This window comes from Siphateles boraxobius, unplaced genomic scaffold (genome assembly GCF_051911475.1).
Source record: "Siphateles boraxobius isolate OS27281-9 unplaced genomic scaffold, OSU_SipBor_1 68, whole genome shotgun sequence".
Lineage (NCBI taxonomy): Eukaryota > Metazoa > Chordata > Actinopteri > Cypriniformes > Leuciscidae > Siphateles > Siphateles boraxobius.
In genome coordinates this window covers 7,644,641-7,658,372 of record NW_027509195.1, presented here as the reverse complement: position 1 = coordinate 7,658,372, position 13,732 = coordinate 7,644,641, and the positions used below count along the sequence as shown (strand labels likewise).

General features: G+C 37.2%; 2 protein-coding genes and 1 long non-coding RNA gene across 3 annotated transcripts; 2 read left to right on the top strand and 1 right to left on the bottom strand.

Moving 5' to 3' along the window:
- Positions 1-787: 787 nt before the first annotated feature.
- ssr4 (signal sequence receptor, delta) lies at positions 788-3,410 on the top strand. Its single transcript, XM_077214389.1, has 6 exons — positions 788-963; positions 1,208-1,326; positions 1,434-1,508; positions 2,250-2,339; positions 2,677-2,742; positions 2,927-3,410. The coding sequence occupies exons 1-6, from the start codon at positions 912-914 to the stop codon at positions 3,029-3,031; spliced, it is 507 nt and encodes a 168-aa protein (XP_077070504.1). The 5' UTR covers positions 788-911; the 3' UTR covers positions 3,032-3,410.
- LOC143722814 (uncharacterized) lies at positions 3,214-6,221 on the bottom strand. Its single transcript, XR_013197000.1, has 2 exons — positions 5,665-6,221; positions 3,214-4,984 (listed from the first exon to the last, which is right to left on the bottom strand). It is a non-coding gene; the product is annotated as an uncharacterized LOC143722814 (long non-coding RNA).
- Positions 5,714-13,732, top strand: sephs3 (selenophosphate synthetase 3). The gene is made up of 8 exons (XM_077214386.1): positions 5,714-6,164; positions 6,939-7,042; positions 7,128-7,235; positions 7,432-7,586; positions 7,809-7,899; positions 8,396-8,495; positions 10,696-10,908; positions 11,475-13,732. Exons 1-8 carry the CDS (start codon positions 5,861-5,863, stop codon positions 11,747-11,749), a joined length of 1,350 nt encoding a protein of 449 aa, XP_077070501.1. The 5' UTR covers positions 5,714-5,860; the 3' UTR covers positions 11,750-13,732.

Below are 13,732 nucleotides of genomic sequence, written 5' to 3'. Positions count from 1 at the left end.
TTAATAGTAAATTGTGGAAGTTTAATCCAATTTAATTGCATATGTTTTAGTATTTGCTAATAAAATCCTACCATTGCAATTGTTAAAATATCAAACGTGAAATTTATTTGTTTTATTTTAAGTAATAATTCCTTTTTATTTTAACAACCAAAACATTTCACAAAATTTGAGGTTAAATATATTTCATATTTATTCAACTTAATGTAAATATTGTATTAATTAGATTACAGTAAACAATACAGTTTAATTAGTGCTGTCAAATCGATAAATCGCATCTAACATACAAGTTTGCGTTTATATATATATGTGTATAAATATGATGATATTTCTATATATTAGTCTTAAGTATATACAGTATGTCTCTGTGTGTGTGCGTCTGTATATGCACACACACACACACACACACACATATATATATACTATGTGTGTAAATACTGTATATATACACACACAGAGACATAAAAAATATATATATAAATATTATAATGTAACATTCTGTAAAAAAACTTTTATGTTATATTATTTTGACAGCACTAATTTTAATACATTCAAATTACAATAACAACGTATTGGTTACCATTTATTTTCTTACGTGTTCAAATCATAGACTGTAGGTTAAATTACTTTTGGGCCACTGTAGATAAAATACCGATGAAATGTGGATGTTAGTGTTTTGCTGAGGCCCTCTGGCTGTGGGTTTGAGCATAGACTGTAAGGTTTTGAGCCACTGCCACAAGTCCTGCAGTACCGGCGGCTTTCACCAGAGGGCGCGCTCGATATCATACACGTCATTCTTCCGTTAGGGTGACGTGTCTGTCTGTGTTTCATTGGGTGGACGCTGCTGGTGTTGCTCTCTTTCCCAGGTTTGAGCGAGTAACGTTAGAGGTGGATTCAACTGCCCGGAGATCAACATGATGCGAGTTATACCAGCTATTTTGGCTTTATGTCTGAGCTTTTGTGCAGGTACTTTGCCACTTCTTTCAATTAATGTTAAATATACATCACCATTCATTCTCAGCTTTCAATCTATCGAAACAGGCTAACAAGAAGATGTTGCGAGCTAACGTTACATCGAATTGATTCCGTTTTATCTCATTAATCCATTATAAATCTTTATAACTAGCGTTTACTTGAATTCATTCAGGGACTAAACTTGTTATTCATAAAGACTGTAACGTTACGTGTGACCGGGGTTTTCTTTCCTCAGCTGAGACTTGCACAGACCCAGTCATTTCTCCGTCTTCATACACGACCACAGACGCGCTCATCTCTTCTGAGACTGTGTTCATCGTTGAACTGAGTCTGGCGTGTGCAAACGGAGCTCAGGTGAGTGGATTGACGGTGCTATACAGTTTTATATATATATATATATATATATATGCACGGTTCATTAATACAGAAAAGTAGACAAACCCAGCTTGTTTTGTTTTTAGAGTGTTGCCCTCTATGCAGATGTCAATGGCAAACAGTTTCCTGTGACCAGAGGCCAAGATGTTGGCAAATACCAGGTACGGTTACAGAGGTTTTAAATGGATAGTTCACCCTACAATTCTGTAATCATTACTCACGCTAATTTCATTCAAAACCCATAAGACGTCCGTTCATCTTTGGAACCCAAATGATGATCTCTGAGAGATTTCTGATTCTGTCTCTCCATTAAAAATCTATTCAAATGTGCAATCCATGGCTTCTGTAAAGGCATGATTGCTTTATATGATTATTTAATTTAGGCTTTTATTCACACATAAATGTTTATCAGCAAATCTAGGTAGAGCGCTCAAATATGGTAAACGGAAGCTCAACCATACTTTACTGATTCACTAGAATGAACCTCATTAGTTCTTGCTGAAGCACAAAGGTGCAGCGTAACACGAGAATTAACCTCATTGGTTCTCACACACTTACGTTTACCGTATTTGAGAGCTCAATGTACGTTTACTGATCATATGTGAATAAATGCTAAATTAAATCTGTTCATCATAAAAGCAATCGTGTCTCTTCAAAATGCTTGGATTAAACCATTCGAGTTATATGGATTTCATAGTCCTTATGAACTTTTTCGAAGTGTCATAGTTCTAGGTAAATAGACTTTCAGTGGAGGGACAGAAATCTCATATTTAATCAAAAATATCTTCATTTGTGTTTCAAAGATGAATGACAGTGTTATAACTTTAAGGTCTTTTAATGAATCTGTTACATGTAAGATACCTCTACATATGTAACCAACTGTTCCATTTATCTTTGTCCAGGTCTCATGGAGTGTTCCTCATAAGCAGGCCAGCTCTGGCACATATCAGGTCAAATTCTTTGACGAGGAGTCTTACAGCACTCTAAGAAAGGTTGGTGAAATTAAGGAATGATTGATTTAAGATATAGATCACTTAAAACTGAAAATTCTGTCAATTACTTATCTTCATGTCATTTCAAATCTGTATGAATGACTTTCTTCGGAATATTAAAAGATTTTGAAGGATGTATTTTTTTGTGCATACAATGGGAAGTCATAGGGCACCACCAATATTCTTCAAAATATCTTATGTTCTGCAAAAGAAAGTAAATTGTAGATTTTGGAACAACATGAGGGGGTAAATAATTACAATGTTAATTAACTATCCCTTTAAGATATTTGATGAGACCGTGTTCAATGGCGCTGATGAAATTTTTGAATGCTTTCAGGCTCAGAGAAACAATGAAGATGTTGATTCTATCAAGCCTTTGTTCTCTGTCAATGTGGATCACAGGGTGAGTATGCATACTAATCTTGATTGACAATCATCTACCGTTTCTGTAATGAAACTAAGAACAATCTATAAACTTGCATTAACAAAAATATACCACCCACACAGGTTAATTTTGCCACTACTTGTTTTCTATGATTTGTCTCTCTATTTGTTTATTTACCAATATATCTATATTTGAATTGCAGGGTGCATGGAATGGTCCCTGGGTGTCTACAGAGGTCCTGGCTGCTCTGATTGGCATTCTGGTCTACTACCTGGCCTACAGCACCAAAAGTGCTATCCAAGCTTAAGATGAGAAGAAAAATCCATTTTCCACCATACTTTTCAAACTGGTCTTCAGGCATTCCTCCTGCCATTTTAATGTGCAGAGTTTAGTGCCATGGACACCTTGGCTGAAACAACAGTTTGGTTTGCTGTAGAGCTTAATTGAAAGTATCAGTATGATCAACTGTTGAAGTGGTGTTTTTTCTAATCTTTTTTTTTTTTACCAGACACTGTCAAGAATTTAAGACTTAAAATTTTCATCTATGCTATCATTATTAAACCTCAAAAGGTCAAAAACTGAGGTGATTTATCTGTGACTCATCATCATAGTCCAGTTCTGAATGTTGAAATGCCCCAAATATCAATGAAATTCATTGAATATGGGAATAAACATTTTTTCTGTAAGTTTTCCTGAGTCATTTAAGTTGATGAAGAGTGTGTTTAGTTAACCACATTTACCCCATTAAAATTGAGACATCAATAAATGCAGAGAAGCGCTCCGAACCGGGTGACGTAGAATCGGCAGACAATCGCTCACTCCGGATGCACGCTTCTACCTCAGATTCCATGAGATTGCTTTGACTTTGCTTTTCAACCCTGAAGAATCAAATTGCTCTGAAAAATGCAAAAATAACCAATTTCCACTTACTGATAAAATTTAGTTTTTTCAGCGCAGCCTGTACATATGTGCACTCTTCATAAATGGTGTTTTGTGGTTTCATGACACTTCAATATTGCTGCCTTATGCTAAATTACTTATTTACTTAACGTGAAAAAAAAAAGAAATTTAATCTACACCCCTTACACCATAATACACTTTTCAAATGTATTCAAAATAAGAAATTTAATAATATTGCATAAGAATTTGTTTTCTGGGACACTTGAAATTCAGCTCAGTAGCATTCCAATTTACGTGTAGATGTTATTTCACTTTGAGTAGAGTAAACCTTTGCAAATTCAATTGAATGGATATGATTTGGAAAGGCACATACCTCTCAAGCTGAAAATGCATATCAAAGCAAAAACCAAACCATGAGCTCAAAAGAACTGCCTGTAGAGCTCAGAGACAGAATTGTGTCTAGACAGATCAGGGGAATACTACAAAAAATAATCTGCTGCATTGACGCTTCACAGAAGCATGTAGCCTACATCATCCTTAATGGAAGCAGTTTGGATCAACCAGGGTTGCATTTCCAAAAAGCATCGAAAGCCTAATTTTATCATAGAACAATTGCCACCAATGGTCTGTACGATCAACTTAGGCGTACAATGTTTTTGGGAAACTTGGCCCGGGACTCTTCCTAGAGCTGGGTTCCTTGCCAAACTGAGCAATCAATGGAGAAGTGCCTTTGTTAGAGTTGTGACCAAGAAGCTGAAGACTGATCATGCCCAAACGTGCCAAATCAGAGACAGCTGCGTTCAGCCAGCGTTCAAAATCCGAATCGTTGAAAAGTCTGTAAGTGTTCAGTCTTAGAATGTTTCAGCAAGTCGTTAAGTGTTTCCCCGGCTTAAAGGACCCTCTCAGACTGTGAAAAACAATATTCTCTGGTCTGATGAACCTCAGTTTCAAGCATCATGTCTGGAGGAAACCAGGCACTGTTCATCACATGCTTAATACCATCTAAACAAGTGTGGTGGTAGCAGCATCATGCTGTGGAGGTGTTTTGCAGGGGCTGGGGAACTCGTCAGGGTAGAAGATAAGCTCAACGCAGCAAAATATAGTGATAGCCTTAATTAAAACCAGTCCGGAGCACTCAGAACCTTAAACAGGGCAGAAGGTTCACCTTCCAACAGGACAATGACCCTAAGCATTAGCACACAGCTGAGACAATGCAAGAGTGGCTTATAGGCAACTCTGTGAATGTCCTTGAGTGCCCAGCCAGAGACTGGGCTTGAACGCAATCGAACATCTCGGGAAAAACCCTGAAAATGGCTGTCCATTGACGGCCCCCATCCAACCTGACAGAGCTTGAAAGGATCTGAGAAGAATGGCAGAAAATTGTCAAATGCAGATATGAAAAGTTTGTCACATCATACCCAAAAAGACTTGAGGCTGTAAGGTGCTTCAACTAAGTACGGAGTTAAGGGTACAAATACTTATGCAATTTACTTATTTCAGTTTTTCCTTTTGTAATAAAACAGTGTCACAAATCTGTTTTTTGCTTTGTCATTATGTTATATGGAGTTTAGATTGATAGTAATTAAATAGTAATTTAAAGTAGATTAAAATAAGGCAGCAACAACAAAATGTGAAAAAAGGCCTATGAATACTTTCACAAGGCGCCAATGTTCTCACATTCATATATTCACTATTCACTACCTATTTGCAGTATATATATATATATATATACTTTTTTTGAGGCAGCAGACGAAACAAGGTCATGATTAGCTTCGAGTACATATGGGATTGTCCATAGTACATTTGCATCAATCCCAACGTCTGATGTACCTTGATGGGCAGAACCAGAATAGGCGGAGCTTAAAATAGCAGACTATGCCTATGCGATGTTTATTTCTGAGGTGGGTGAAGTGTGACCAGTCAAATGAAAAATATGCTAGCGATAGTTCAGTTTGGTGCAAGATTGATTTTGCCAATTTTTCTCTCTTATGTTAAGTATATTCAACTAATAATTTGTCTGTCTGCGACGAATTATCTTACTTGTGCCATAAAATGACAACCAGCTTCCCTCTGCAGGATGACTTGGTTCAGTCCGCAAGCACGCGTCCATACTCATTTCTATGACCAAGCGTGTAGAATAAAACACGCTCTCTGTTTCTTTGAGGCGACTTACGTTTCCTCTCACTTCGCCGTGTTTCACCACCTGAATGAGTAATAAATACAATTCAGCATAGCCATGTCAGTTTCCGAGCCACAGTCAGTGGACTCTTGCGGAGCGGGAGGGTATGGAGCCTTTTACCCGGCGGGATACCAGGCGCTTCACCCGGAGGAGCACGGCCTAGATCGCGGCTTCCGACTCACGGCCTTTTCCGATATGAAAGGATGAGGGTGTAAAGTCCCGCAGGAGACTCTGCTCAAACTCCTGCAGGGACTAGAGCCTGACCGCCCGCCCGGAGAGGACGGCGGCTCGGGGACGGGTGTTGGAGACGAGACCGCTGATTTCGGGCAACTTGTTTCAGTTCCCCAGGGTCCTCGACTAGGTAAAGTATGAGTCGTGCGCTGATCTGTCACACCATAGCTGTCAAAAAGCGAGCACTGATTCGTGAACCTTTCGTTCTTTTGACTCGGATCTTTTCAATGAATCGGTTCCCCAAAGAGCAATTGGACCCAGAAACCAGAGTTTGTTACAGATAGTAAGATCATTTGAAGTGAACCGAGGTTTTGTCTGATAGGGTGAAAAGTAAGTAACTTAAATACCCAAATAGTATATTTTTTTTTAAATAATTTTATTTTATTTTATTTAAAAATAAACATTTTTTATTTTTTTTACCCCCCCACTGAATCAGTTTTGTGAACTGGGTTGTAGAACGAATGGTTTAAAAGAAGCGATTCAAGGAAATGAGTCAGACTTCCCCATCATTGCTTTCAAACTGATATAATGTCATTTTAATAGAATAGTTAATCAACCGGGTTAGCAAAGAAATGCTTATTTATGGAGACGTTTTTTGCTGTAAAGTTTTGTTTGTGTGTGTATATGTATATATATGTAACGTCTGTGTTAGTAAAACTCTTTGTTTAACCTTTGACTTAAATCCTGTTAATTTAAAACTACTGGCAAGTATAATGCAATAATGTGAAAGAGATGTGAACTATGGACTCAGGATTCTGCAAAAATGCTTCTTACCATTGCAAACTGAATGATTTTTATAAAGATTTAAGACCCCATAGTATATGATTAGCTTCTATAAACATTCATGCACTTTGCAAATTATTTTACAGTGAGTGAAAAATAACTTCACTGTTCTTGTCTGCAGGTATTGGAATGGACTCATGTGTGATCCCTCTGAGGCACGGGGGTCTCTCCCTGGTCCAAACCACAGATTTCTTCTATCCTTTAGTGGAGGATCCTTACATGATGGTGAGTGAAATCTTATTAATGTTTCGTAGAAGTTTTGCCAAACTTTACAAAAAAATGTGTCCAACTCATGTCTATTCTTTTACAGGGACGAATTGCCTGTGCAAATGTTCTGAGTGATCTGTACGCTATGGGCATCACAGAGTGTGACAACATGCTCATGCTTCTCAGTGTCAGTCAGAAGATGAATGAGAAGGTGCGCTGGAATCTCTCTGATTTCATTCTCGCTGTCGTATAATTTTTTGTTTTATTTTTTAAAGCTAATGCAAAATGTCATTTTCAGTATATATGGATTTGTTCAGAATGTTTACTACATTTTTGCATTATGTTTGTGTAAAATGAGAAAGCTGAGTGTGGCTAATTTGATTTGTACTGTGCTGATGTTCTCTCAGGAGAGAGACCAGGTGATGCCTTTAATGATGAAGGGCTTCCGTGATGCGGCGGAGGAGGGCGGGACTTCAGTAACCGGGGGACAAACAGTCATCAATCCCTGGATCATTGTTGGGGGCGTGGCCTCTGTTGTGTGCCAGCCCAACGATTTCATCATGTGAGTGTTTCTGTCTGGTTTCTCATGTATCAAATGTCTGTATATCTGTACACTTGGTTCTGAATCATCTAGTTTTTGCTAAACAAACATTTACCACATTTTCAAAAGGAAATATTTATTGTCTGACACTTCACAGTTTGTTTTTGTGTTGTAAATGCTCATATATGTCCGCTTGTAATATATATATATATATATATATATATATATATATATAAAATGCAGGCCTGAAAGTGCTGTACCTGGAGATGTGTTGGTTCTCACTAAACCTTTGGGAACTCAAGTAGCAGTAAATGCCCATCAGTGGCTGGATATAGTGAGTATACCACTTTCATCTTTGGAATGATTACTTGTGTGGTTCTTTTCTCCCTTTCTCCTTTAAAGGTGCTCTAAGCGATGTCATGTGTTTTTTAGGCCAAAACATTTTTTGTTACATACAGCAAACATCTCCTCACTATCCGCTAGATGCCTGTCCTCTCAACACACTGTAAAAAAAACACATTCTCTGCAGACACCCCAGGCTCCAAAAACAGCAACAAAAACAAACTGGGTTAACCCGCACCGCGAAACATAACAAACTGTTCCAGCCAATAACCGACAAGAACGATTTGAGGGTGGGATTTGGGGGATTAGTGCGCGGATGAGGAGGAGGTAGGGTCTAGCTGGCCTCCGTTTTGTTTGACAATACTTCGAACATCAACAAGAAGTTACGTCACCCAACATCGCTTAGAGCACCTTTAAGTAATGAAGAGATGGCAACCTCATCTCATTTCTCTCTGTATCTCTTTTACCTTTATGCTTAATTTCTTCAGCCTGAGAAATGGAACAAGATAAAGTTGGTGATTTCCAAGGAGGAGGTGGAGCAAGCTTATCAGGAGGCTATGCTCAACATGGCCACCCTCAATCGCACTGGTATGTCATTGCATAAGCATTATTAGCATGGATTATTTTTTAACAGTGGGGCCAATATTCATTACACACACACGTCCTAGTTTTGCAACTCTTTTTGTACTAGATCAATTGGCCTATATGCGTACTTTCAAATGACGAGGAACAAAGAAAAAATTAATATCTTTTGCAGTACTAATAAAGAAAGATACATTTATTTTTCATTTGTTGCTTAATTTAATTACTACAAGACCTCTCTAGGCATATACACTACCGTTAAACAATTTGGGGTCAGTAAGATTACAGTTTCCAAAAACATTAAGCTGTATTTTCAACTTTGATACTAAGAAATGTTTTTTGAGCACTTAATCTGCATATTAGAATGATTTCTGAAGCATCATGTGACGCTGAAGCCTGGCGTAATGATGCTGAAAATTCAGTTTTGCCGTAGAGCTCTATGATTCTGAATAAATTGATGATCACAATTTTTAGTTTCAAACAAATTCATTACGATTCTGCCATGAACAGACATCCAAACAAAATAACATAATTTACTAGAGGTTCTAACAAAATCTTAATTTCTGCAGTCTATTTAAAATATTTAATTAATTTGATTGAATGATTTAAAATTGGTTTGAATTAGGGCTGCACAATTCATCACAATTTACATTTAGTGGCACTTAAAATCGATTTGGCTCATCGTGATTTTTGGAATTGCAAAGGCTGCGATTATTGTTTTTATGCGTTGGTCGTCATTGATGTACCGTTCTGTAAACGCTCCATCTGAAAGCACTGTGAGTTTGGGTAACTTAACGTGAATTTGAAAAAGCAACACGTGTCAAACATCTTTCCTAACATGAGAAGCATTTAAGAACCTCATGTCCAACAAAAGACGACATTTAATAACATGCTTTTACACCAAACTCACTTTCATAACAACAGTTGAGCATCCTTCTGTGAGAGAATGTGGCTTCTTACACAGAATAAGGCAGTTGTGTGTTTATTAGGCCTCGTTTACACTGCAGGTCTTGATGCCCAATTCTGAATGGTTGCCTATATCCGATTTTTTTTTGACCGTCAGTTTACACTTTCTTTCAATTGTGACCCATATCAGATTCATGTGTTTACACTTAGATCTGAAACGTTGTGCATGCTTAAAGGGGGTTCTTGCCCAAATGGACGAACGCAAAATTATGCGTGCAAATGAAATGCACTGTAAACCCTTTGGGTTGGATTAGGAGTGTATGGAGTGCATGTGTATTCGCCATAAAGTGCATATCATATGCACGCAAAAACTGCTTATAATATGCACTCAAAAACTGCTTATCATATGCACGCAAAAACTGTTTATATGCACGCAAAAACTACTTTTGGCTAAACTATTATGAAAAATAATATATTTAATAATATTTGTAACTGCTTTCTCTGGGTCAGCGGCAGGGCTACGTGCCGGCGGGCTTTAGAATATCATTAACTATGACCGCTGTTATGCAGTGGAGTCTCAAGAGAAGCCAGGTTATCCTGGTACATTTTTCTGTTGATATGAAAAATCAAGTATATTTAGCAATATAGCAGGTGAATTATGTATATAATGTATACTGTATTACAATGTTATGATGAACTATATGCCTTTCTCCACTGATGCTCTGAGTTGTTCAAAGAGTTTCTAAGGATACTGATTTTTAGAAGGCAGCTGATTATTAGCTGTTTGATAACGTAGTCAAGAAAAAGGCTAATCATATTAATTACCATTATGTGTCCGCTGTTGTAGAGAGCGATACATAAAACGCATCACCAATCTGAAACATCGACTTGTAGACGAGCATGTATGAGTGAGCGGAGGCAGGGCTCATTTGCATATTCATGGATCCGCGTATACTACATGAAGCTAGAGTGTAGTGTAGTCCAAAGAAAAAACTTTAAATATGCCATTTTGGTGATCAACGATAAGTTAAGGAATACAATTATTGACAACAGGGGGACTTTAAAATATATTACAAAAGAAAATGGTTAGTTTAAAGTGTTATAATATTTCATAATACTACTGTTTTTACTATATTTTTGATAAAAATTAAATGTAGCCTTAATGAGCTTAAGCGACTTTCAAAAACATGAACTAAATTTTATTGAGCTTAAACTTTTGAACTGTGGTGTATAAGGTAATTTCAGCAGTTTTATAACAGGTTTTACTTTGTTTTTAAATTATTTTTTTTTCTCTCTCCAGCTGCAGCCTTAATGCACAAATTTAATGCACATGCTGCCACGGACATCACAGGCTTTGGGATCATAGGTCACGCACGGAATCTCGCCCAGCAGCAGAGAAATGACGTTGCCTTTGTCATTCACAACCTTCCCATTATCTCCAAAATGGCCGCAATCAGCAAAGCTGGTGGCAACCTATTTGGGCTTTTGCAGGGCACCTCTTCTGAAACATCAGGTGAGGGTCACAGCTCTGTGCACGAACACAATCGTTTTAAAGTGAACTAAGAATTATCATCATAACTTTGCAATTACACTGAAAGTGGGCTTAACATAATCAACATTGGATAATTTCTTTGTAAATAAATATTGTATTCGCTTCAAATACTGTAACAAAAAGCACTGTTAGTCTGTCGTTCTCCCTTCATAATCCCAACTGACAATCTTAAATTTGAAGTGAAAGGTAATTTCAAATGTTCAAAGACTTGTATCTTTATTTTCTATACATTTTGTAATCAGTAGTAATAAATTAATGGTAAATTGAAGAATTAAATTCTTACTATTCAGCTAAAATATATTAAAATACAGTTGACTAACAATATGGATATTCACATTTGTTCAAATTAAATAAAATAAAAATAAATGCACATGGGATTCAAGGTCCTCCACAAGTTTTTTTTACGGTATTAACATTAATGATTAATCAAATTAATCATTTATCAATTCCTGAAAATGAACAACCCTGGTCAGTAGAGATTTCTTCAAGCTCTTGGGTAGATAAAATCTTTTTCCTGCCTCTCTCAGGTGGCCTGTTGATCTGCTTGCCACGGGAGCAGGCAGCCCGGTTTTGCGCCGAGATGAAATCCAGTCGTGTGGGTTTGTCGGGAGCAGTGGGGCAGGATGGAGGGGTGGGCGATGGGCAACAGGCTTGGATCATTGGCATCGTGGAGAAGGGCAGTCGCTGCGCCCGCATCATCGACAAACCTCGGATCATAGAGGTCCCGTACCGTGGCTCTGTGGTCAACGCGCAGGAGGCGAGCAACAATAATGCTAGTCCTCCTCAGGTTCAGCAGACATAACAACTCCGCAATGCCACAGGATCTCTTGTGATCATTACACTTTACCCCTGACCCTTACTATGATTGATTTGAATGTGTGTGCTCATAACAGACATGGTGTTTGTGAAGGACAGAGCATCTATGGTTACTCTTGCTGTCCATTCCCTCCCCCCGTTCAACCAAAGGGTTGAGAGCAACAGACCAAAAATATTTGAACAGACCTGGTGGGAGATGGAATGGACAAGCTAACGTATTTTCATCTCTCATTCTTTTTCAACTCATACTTTCAAACACACACACACACCTCCACTCTGTTTTCTTTATTTTTTTTTCCCGGTTGACTGTTTTTCAATGTTTAACAGCTATTCTTTAAAATAATAGTTCGACCAAACCATAAAAGCCAACTTAAGTTATTAACCCTTATGTTCTTTTAAATCTGTATGCAGCTATATGCTAAATTTTTTTTTGTTGAACACAAAAGGAGGAATTTCAGGCAGACATTTTTCTATAAAAAACAGTGAAATCGGTCCTTCTGCACTATATTTCAAGTCTTTTGAGGCCACTGCAAAAAGGGTTTTTTGTCTTATATTACAGTACGAATATCTAATCATTCTTACATTAGGAAACATTTTCTTGAGAAGCAAAATGACATCTTGTTTATTGAAAAAGTATCAAAAAGAAGTGATTTAATACTTAAAACAAAAGAAAAATGTTAATGGGGAGAGAAAAATAATCTTGTTTTTATAGTTTTCTTACCCCGTTGGCTGATTTGTTTTTCTTCTTTTTTTAAGTTTAAACTCACTTAATTTTGATACATTTTTCAGAAAACAAGACAATCTTATATTTATTGTTTCTCAATTCAGTGTATGAATGCTTTGAACTTTTTCGGACTAAGAAAGTGAACAGACAAAATTTGTTAATATTTTTGACTTGTTACTCGAGATTAAGCAAGTAATTGTATATGGAAAAATTGCTCATAATTCTGTTCAATTGAAAACAGCATACAGGTTTGGAACAACATGAGGGTGAATAATTAATTAAATAAAACCATTTTTTTTGTTGTTGTTGCAGAAATGAGAATGAAACCATATCCAGAGCTTAATTTTTTCTACTTGATGAGGTGGAGGCTTTGAGACCTCACACTAAAATGAAGCCGGGTTTACTAAGAAAACATTCCGATGAGATCTTGATCGATCAGATTCATTGAATAGCAAATATCCTTAATGACAATCAGACGTGTTTTTTTTTTTAAGCCATCTGACAAAACCGTGTCAAAGAAACACTATCACACCAATGTATCCTGGGGCCTGAGAAATCATAAATGTTGGATTAGTTGAGATGTTTAGTGGTACAAACAATATTTATTTAGTCCAAAATTGAAATGCAATTATCCAAATTTCAAGTGTTTTTAGGTAGCGTTTATCTTGTATCCAGTCTGATTCATCCATCTGGTTTAATAGGTCATTCTTGTAACATTCAATCATGTCTGGTAAAATTAGGTTATAATTTAGTCTTGTGGGTATTTTTCCTCAATAGAGTGACTTTTTCACTAGTTAAAGTAGGTTAGACCGGTTCTTCATTTATAAAAATATGGACAACATGTGTCATGGTTTTAGGGGCAGCAGATAATTATGAATGATTGTGGTGAGACACATGGATGATCTTTTTCTTCTCTCTCAATAAGTCTGTTGATTTTGAACAGAAGATAAGGTAGTCTGGTTCTCCCTCTTGTATCTGAGAAAGGGTTGAGCAGCTTTCTCCGGTCCAGCGGGTGAGTCCAGAATGCCAGTTGTGCTGTTTGAATGGCTAGGATAGACCAGCAGTGTCCACAGTCCTCTTTATGACACCTCTCTCTTTAACCCCAGCTCATGGGACAGGTGAGGTTGATGTTAGATAGGAAGGGATAGGCTGAACTGCCACGTTCATTCTCCTAGCACTGGTTTTGTCATTGCAGTTTTTATTCATTAAACCAATGTGACTCAATAAACTTGTAATTTCTCCAAA

Bases quoted from the DNA above. Each gene is read 5' to 3' on its own strand.
- ssr4 (XM_077214389.1), top strand. From the start codon at position 912: ATGATGCGAGTTATACCAGCTATTTTGGCTTTATGTCTGAGCTTTTGT. The intron at 1,509-2,249 runs GTACGGTTACAG...ATCTTTGTCCAG, and splicing joins AAGATGTTGGCAAATACCAG to GTCTCATGGAGTGTTCCTCA. The intron at 2,340-2,676 runs GTTGGTGAAATT...GAATGCTTTCAG, and splicing joins CTTACAGCACTCTAAGAAAG to GCTCAGAGAAACAATGAAGA.